This window comes from Alexandromys fortis, unplaced genomic scaffold (genome assembly GCF_014885135.2).
Source record: "Alexandromys fortis isolate MF-2015 unplaced genomic scaffold, M_Fortis_MF-2015_v1.1 scaffold_103, whole genome shotgun sequence".
Taxonomy (NCBI): Eukaryota; Metazoa; Chordata; class Mammalia; order Rodentia; family Cricetidae; genus Alexandromys; species Alexandromys fortis.
This window is the reverse complement of record NW_026067978.1, coordinates 6,475,299-6,483,405: the sequence shown is the minus strand read 5'-3', so window position 1 is coordinate 6,483,405 and position 8,107 is coordinate 6,475,299. Positions and strand designations below refer to the sequence as shown.

The window sequence follows — 8,107 nt, the reverse complement described above, 5'->3', positions numbered from 1 at the left end:
AAAAAATAAAATAAAATGAAAATTTGTCTGTACCAGGCAGAGAAGGGCTCAGGAAGCAAAGTGCTTGACATAAATACCATGAACTAGGCCTCATCCTCAGGGACTCTGGTACCCGGTCACCACCACCAGTGACACTTCATGGGCACATTGGCATAGCTCAACAAAAACCAGCATGTTAGGAAACCCTTGCAGGTCAGTAGATAAACTCCACTGCTCTCATAGCCCAGGGCCTTCCCACACAGGAGGAAAGCCTTAGCCCTTTGTCCTGAGTGTGTCTGGCAGAGTCCAGCCTCAGCACCTCCTCTTCCCTAGCTCCCAGCAGTGCCTGGTTCCCCAAACTCAGCTCGGCCTCTTAAATGACCATAGCTGCCACAGCCCCAGGGATGGGGGTCTCAGTAGCCATCGGCACCCCAGAGAGTCCGCTTCTATCCAAATGTAATTTAGGCCCTGTGATAACCTCTCCCCTGGGTCCTTCCCCATAGTAATCACCATCCTCTCAAATGATGGTGTCAACTTTGATAGATTCCATCTGGGAGAGACCCTGGGACTTGTCTTCCTTTTTTTTTGTTGTTTGTTTGTTTGTTTCGAGGCTGGGTTTCTCTGTGGCTTTGCAGCCTGTCCTGGAACTAGCTCTTCTTTTTTTTTTTTTTTTTTTTTGGCTTTTCGAGACAGGGTTTCTCTGTGGTTTTGGAGCCTGTACTGGAACTAGCTCTGTAGACCAGGCTGGCCTCGAACTCACAGAGATCCGCCTGCCTCTGCCTCCGAGTGCTGGGATTAAAGGTGTGCACCACCATCACCCGGCCTTTTTTTTTTTTTTTTCAAACCAAACTTAGTGGTCTCCAGTTCATCCCATCCTTCTTACTGAGAATGATAGGGTTCTCCTTGTCTTGGTTTTGATTTGTCCACTCCCTCTTGATGAACAATTAAGTTGTCCCTTCCTTCCTTCTCTCCTTCCTTGTGAGTGGAATAGTGGAGATTAAATTTCAGGATCTCATATGTAGGAGAAATGCTCTGTTATTGAGCTGCACCCCATACTCCCTTTATTTTTTTAAAAAAAGCATTGCTTTTTTCTAGAATAAAATTATATTATTTTAATTAACTCACAAATAAAACACCACACAGCTGGCTCAAAGAAGCCAAACACTTGGACATTCCAACTCTACAAATCTCAGTGACTCCCAAACAGTGGCGCTGCCTTCCATGGCCACTGAAGCAACTGTTACTAATGAGATTTGGTTTGTGCTCACACTTCTGCTACCAATCAATCAGGCTCCTACCCTACTGGAACTCGTCCATCAGAGCTTACCTTCCATTTCTTCCTTTTGACAGAAGGTTTCCGTTCCTGGTCAGGCTAACCTTGCATCTGAAAGTCTACACTGCCTCAGCACCCCATTGAAACCAAGTCCTCGCAGATGGCTGCTCTGCCAGCCAGGCTCCCTGGTAAGGGATGTCAGGCTTTCTGGGTTCAGCACCACTGCCACTCCAGAGTTTCAAGACTCACTATGCCTGGCTCATTTTTTATATACAGAAGTCCATATACGAGATTATGGTAGAGAACAAAAACATCTGAAGAAGCGTGATGGAGGCATGCATGCGGTGCAGACTATACATGCAGGAAAACACCCACCGGTGCATGTAAGATAAATTTATAGTAATAAGAAGCACACTCACAGACACACATCATACAGACACACAAAAAAATATAGAGATTAAAAAAAAAACTGGAGGGACTGAGCGATGGCTCAACAGTTAAGAGCACTGGCTGCTCTTGGAAAGGACCTGGGTTTGGTTCCCAGCACACCCATGGCGGCTCACAACTGTCCCTAATTCAAGTTCCAGGGAATCTGACACACTCTTCTACACTACATGGGCACCAGACATGCAAAATATTCATACACATAAAATAATATTAAACGATATTTTAAAAAAACTGGATTTCAGTTGCATCCCACGAAAAGCTTCCAGAGAGGAGAGCTATGTCCTGATCTCACTGGAACTGACCTGTGTCCTCAGAGTGTGCTGTGTCTCCATGGAAACTGAAAATGTCAGGAAGGAATATCTCCAATGGTAGTCACCACATTCACACAGCTGAATCTTACATCTATCTTGTAAGGTCTCCTGTAGCTTTGGCTGTCTACAAACTTCCTAAGTAACGGAGGATAACCTTGAACTACCAATCCTCCAGCCTCCACCTCCCAGGTGCAAACCCAGGGCTTTGAGCATGCTAGGTGAGCACTCTACCCACTCGGCTACACTACCCCCTTTAAATCTTGACTGAAAGCATAGATGGGGCCTGGCTAAAGCTCAGACTCCACTGTATACACTAAAACCCAGTCTGGGTCACTTGAGGTGGTTCACACATGTAACCCCAGTGCTCGGGAGGCTGAAGCCAGAGAGAATTTGAAGCAAGCCATCTGAAGGAACCAGTTCTCTGTGAGCTTGGAGGCCTATGCCTAAGGGTGGGGAGAACCCTGGGCACTCAAGGGCTTCTGCCCCCTCAGCAGTTTCTCAGCACCGGTCCACATCGTTTTTTGAAAAAGATTTATGGGAGCTCAGATGTTAAGAGCACTGGCTGCTCTTCCAGAGGAGCTGAGTTCAATTCCCAGCAACCACATGGTGGCTCACAACCATCCTTAATGAGATCTCATGTCCTCTTCTGGCCTGCAGGCAGAACACTGTATAAACAATAAATAAAGAAATCTTTAAAAAAGAAGGAAAGCTTGAAAAAGATTTGTTTGCTTTTAATTATTTGCTTCTCTGTGGGCGTGCATGCACGCAGGCGTGGGAGGATCAGAAGAGGGCTCCTCCAGCACCGAAGTTGCAGGCCCCTGTGCCAGCAAGCTCTGGCTGGACAGCTCAGTCATCTCTTCAGCCCCAGTTTTCAATATTTGCTTGTTTGTTTACTTATTTGTTTGTTGGTTGGTTTTTCGAGACAGGCTTTACCAGTAGCTATGGAGCCAGTCCTGGAACTCACTCTGTAGACCAGGCTGGCCTTGAACTCACAGAGGTCCACTTGCCTCTGCCTCCTGCCTCTGTTGGGATTAAAGGTGTGCACCACCACTGCCAGGAAGTTTTTAATTTTTTGAGACAGAATTTTACTGTGTGTCCAGGCTGGCATGGAATTCACTATGCAGACCAGACTGTCCTTGACACGGACCCCTGTCTCTCAAGTGTTGGGAAGACAGGTGCCACTAGCTTGACTCTTCTGAAGGAGATTTTTGGAAAGAATGGGCTTCTACGCCTTCTGAAGGTTGGCCTTGGTCCACACCTCCAAGATTTGCCACAGCCCCCGTCAGTCTGCAGTGAGTCCTTCACAAAAGCTTCCAGAAGGTGTGGATGAACTCTGGAAGGTCAAAGGCCGCAGCTCACGAGCTCTTGGTGAAGATAATTGCGCTGATTAGCTGGGGAGGATGTTGAGGGAAGACTCCGACTTCCCTGTGTGGTGTTGCAAGAGTTCTGGAAGCTCAAAGAACAAACACTCCAAACCTACCTCTGGCCTCCTCCTGAGTGAGAGGGTCATCCTGTCTGAGTTGGTCACCTCATACTGCCTGGCAGCACCAGAAAGAAAACTGAGCCAGGGCTGTGCTGCAGCAGCCATATCTGGACACTACCCCCACCCAGCAGCTTGAAGTGTTTGTCACGAGACTCAGTCCAGAAGTCCCCACACTCCTGCCGCCCTGCACTTCACTTTTTCAGATGCCCAGGCAGCAAACTATGGGGCTGGGAAGGACCTACCTTACTCAGAGTCCTGGTGGGGGGTGAAGGGAGTTTCTCTGACCTTCCCTGTTCATTTGGGGACATGGACCAGACCAGGGTAGAATCACAGAGCCTTCTCAGGTCAACAGGGCAAAGAAAGAAACAAAAAAACATGGCACCTTCAGGAGTGAGCTCCCCAACGGGCAGCGGCAGCGGATAAGCAGCCCAGCAGCCTACCCCACGTCAAGCATCCTTGTTGCCCTTTGTCTAGGTTCCTTCCTTTCCCTTGCTCCCCTTCGGGTTAGGAGACCTGAAATCCCTGCAGCTGGGTATGGCTCCAGACAACAGGGTGGGCACTGGGTTGATGGGTGACCTATTCCTCTGGGCTGGTCTGCTAGCCTTGTGAATCGGACCGTGCTGATTCAGAGACGAGACAAGGAGAAATGGCTCCCTAGTTTTCGGCGAGAGTTGGTATGTGTGCAAGTGTGTATATGTGACTGTGGAGTCCGCGGTTGAAGTTGGGTGTCTTCCTCAACCACTCTTCACCTTATTATTACTGTGTAGCCTGGCTGCCTCCCAATATTGTAATTAAAAGTTAAAGGCGTACACCACCATGCCAGACTATCCACCTTCGTTTTTGAAGCAGAATCACTCAGAATTTTTCTGGATTTTTCTGATTCAGTTAGACTGGCCTACCGGCCAATGAGCCCCAGGTGTGCGTTTGTCCTTGCCACCCCAGCACTGAGATGACGACTGTGTACTATCACACCTGCATCCAACTGAAATTTTCTTACAAGCTGGGCCGTGGTGGCACACACCTTTAATCCCAGCACTTGGGAAGCAGAGGCAGGTGGATCTCTTTGAGTTCGAGACCAGCCTGGTTGACAGAAGAGTGAGTTCTAGGATGGCCTGGGCTATACAGAGAAACCTAGTTTCAAAAAAAAAAAAAATTGCATTTAAAAAAAAAGTCAGGTGGTGGTGGCACACACCTTTAGTCCAGCATACCGCAGGCAGAGGGAGGCGGATCTGTGAGTTTGAGGCCAGCCTGGTTGACAGGCACCAAAGCTACAGAGAAACCTTGTCTCAAAAATACACACACACACACACACACACACACACACACAAAAACCCGAAAACAAAACAAAACTTTCTTACTCTGGGGGCTGGAGAGATGGCTCAGAGGTTAAGAGCACTGGCTGCTCTTCCAAAGGTCCTGAGTTCAATTCCCAGCAGCCACATGGTGGCTCACAACCATCTATAATGAGGTCTGGTGCCCTCTTCTGGCCTACAGGCATACACACAGACAGAACATTGTATACATAATAAAATAAATAAATTAAAAAAAAATAAGCAAACAAAACTCTCTTCCTCTGAACCCCAGGATTACAGTTATTCCTGCATTGCCTTGCCTACTGTTGGGGTTGAAAGTCAGAGCTTCCTGAGTACCACACGCCTGCGCCTGTCACTAAGCCAGCCGTGTGTTCCATTTTTTTAAAATATTTTTATTTATTTATTTATGTATTTATTTATTATGTATACAATATTCTGTCTTTATGTCTGCAGGCCAGAAGAGGGCACCAAACCCCATTACAGATGGTTGTGAGCCACCATGTGGTTGCTGGGAATTGAACTCAGGACCTTTGGAAGAGCAGGCAATGCTCTTAACCTCTGAGCCATCTCTCCAGCCCCTTGTGTTCCATTTTCACAGTAGCTGTCCTGCGCCTGTCACTAAGCCAGCCTTGTGTTCCATTTTCACAGTAGCTGTCCTAGCCAGTGTGAGGTGACAGCTCTGTCATAAAACAAACGGGACAGCCATTAGCCAGGCCCCAGGCCGGAGGCAAATCATGGCAGGCAGCCACCAGACCCTGAGGGCCTCTAGCATGCCCTTGCAGTCCCAGGCTGACCCTCCCAGAGAACGGTGACTCCTAGGCAGCTACTGAGAAGATCGCATGTGTACTCCTAATAAAAGAGAATAAAACAACCAAGAAGTGCAATCAAGAGAAAGGGCAGGGCTGGAGAGGTGGCTCAGTCGATAAGTGTGGTCCTCGCTTTCAAGAAGACGCCTTTCAGGCCCCAGAAACCATTCTTTGTCCCACGATGACCTGTAGCTCCACCTCCAGTTACTCTGTGAGGCGCCCTCTTCAGGTCTCCACAGGGACCCGCACTCATGTGCAGTACCTATGACAGAAAAAAAAAACCACCTACACGTAATCTAATGTATGATTGTTTTCTCTTGGAACTGGAGTTACAGATGGGTTTGAACCATCATGTGGGTGCTGAGAACTGAACCTGGGTCTTCTGCAAGAGCAACCAGGGCTCTCCGCTGCTGAGCCATCTCTTCCAGCCCCTCAAATCAGTTCTGAATGAAGCTCTGCCTTTGCTGCTGGATATTGTCACATTCTTTGTCTCTGCCCCTTCCTTTCTGGATTTTTCCTAGCTATTTACTGTTTATTTTCCCAGCATAAATTTTAGGATCAGTTTGTCTGGTGCCAGCCTTGCCTTCTTCCACTGCCCCCTCTTCAGTGGCACGTGATAAGGACTCCAAAACATGTTCTTTATTTTCCAGATGACAGGAGATATGGAAAGCCCAAGACGCCACGAGAAGCCCAACCAGGTAGGCACTGCTCTCCCACTGTGCTGGTTAAAGGGAGCGCCTCCCCAGGGCTCCATGGTCTCCTGTTCCCTTTTGTTCTTTGAGACAAAGTCCTTCTACAGAGCCCTGGCTGGCCTCGAACTAGCTTTGTAAACCAGGCTGACTCAGACTCAAAGATCTGCCTGCTCTGTCTCTGCTGTGATGAAAGGCGTGAGCCACCACCACCTGGCTCTATATGCAATGTGATGTTCTCATTTTAGTGCTCAGGAGAGAGCACCAGGCTCCAGCGCCCTTTACACACGGTACTCAGTTCTGTGTATCTGTGCATGAACATATGTGTGTGTGTGTGTGTGTGAGAGAGAGAGAGAGAGAGAGACAGAGACAGAGACAGAGAGAAAGAGAGTGCTGAAAAGGCCACAGCCTCCAACACTGATCCTCTGTTCTCTGCCTCAGCCCTGAGCTTTAGAACGGGCCATTTATTCAACTGCTGTAGAAACAACAGAGCGGCCGGCCGTGCAGAGAGGTGGAGGGACCTTCCTTGACCCAGCCCAGCTCTGCACTGCTCCCTGCACCCCAAGGGGACCATTGACCTTTATCTGCCTTGCTGCAGAGAAAGGAAATGCACCTGAAAGAATCCAACCCTGTACATCGAATTCAGCCTTTCTTCTGATTTTTTTAAAGGATTTCTTTTATTCTGTATGTCTGAGTGTGTGTCACCATGCCCAGCTCTGAAATTCAACTTTCATTGATTAAGTCAATTTATTGAATCCAAAAGTTTAAGAATCCCACAACTGGCTGGGTAGTAGTGGCGGACGCCTTTAATCCAAGCACTTTGAGAAGCAGAAGCTGGTAGATCTCTGTAAGTTCGAGGCCAGCCTGGTTTTCTTTCTTTTTGTTTTTGCTTCAGCAGTTTTTATTGACTTCATTTTTAATTCATGGAATCAGAACATCATTTGGTTTTGTTATTGACAAGAATTCAGTGTACAGTACAGTAAGAAGAGCAAACCAACCGCTAATACTCTGCCTTCATCCTCTGTGGGAGATGTAAAAGATGGTTTGCTGGTGGGCCATTCTGTCCTTAGAACCGTGACAGCATCGGACAGTGACAAAGCTTGAACTTGTGGGAGGAAAGGCCAGTTGGGTTCCCTGACAGACTGGCAGATGAGGAATGCTTCCTAATTAAATTTACTGCTCTTTCTGCTATTCACTGCGAGGCTGGAGGAGCCATGTGCAGAAACTTCTTAAGTCCACATTCCCGAGCGGGCCTTTGGCTCTCTGTGCCCAACCAAGGCCCTGCCTACCTTAGCCTGGTTTTCATAGGGAGTTCCAGGCCAGCAAGAGGTATATAATGAGACTCTATCTCAAAAAAACAAAAGAACCCAAAAAAACCAAACAAGCAAAAAGCCCAAACAAATAAACAAAATGTTAGATTTCCCTAACAGTCCAGAAAGTTGCTGAACTGTCCTCAGAACACAGAAGGAGGGACTCGCTGGAATAGTCCAAAGAAGGAAGCTTGTCACAGTTAGGGTGATGGGTGTCAGAGAACAAGTCTTGGTCAGTAAAGTACTTGCCGTGTAAACATGAGGACCTGAGTTCAATCCCCAGAAAGGATGTAAAAGTTGGGTACCACAGCACGTATTTGTAATCCCAGCTCTGAGGAGGTAAACAAAGTCTGAGACCTCGGGCTTGCTGGCCAGTCAGCCAAGCCTCATCAGTGAGCTTCGGGTCCCAGGGAAGAGTTTCTGTTGCAAAAGACAAGGTGAACAGCTCCTGTGGATCAGTACCCAAGGTTGGCATCTGGTGTGTGTGTATATGTAT

General features: G+C 47.8%; 1 protein-coding gene across 1 annotated transcript in view; it reads left to right on the top strand.

Annotated features, from left to right (window-relative positions):
* Positions 1-8,107, top strand: part of Faxdc2 (fatty acid hydroxylase domain containing 2) — a 27,272-nt gene that overhangs the window by 7,451 nt on the left and 11,714 nt on the right. The window contains exon 2 of the mRNA XM_050157653.1: positions 6,263-6,310. Coding sequence (XP_050013610.1) covers positions 6,263-6,310 — 48 coding nt within the window. The remainder of the gene's footprint in view (positions 1-6,262; positions 6,311-8,107) is intronic.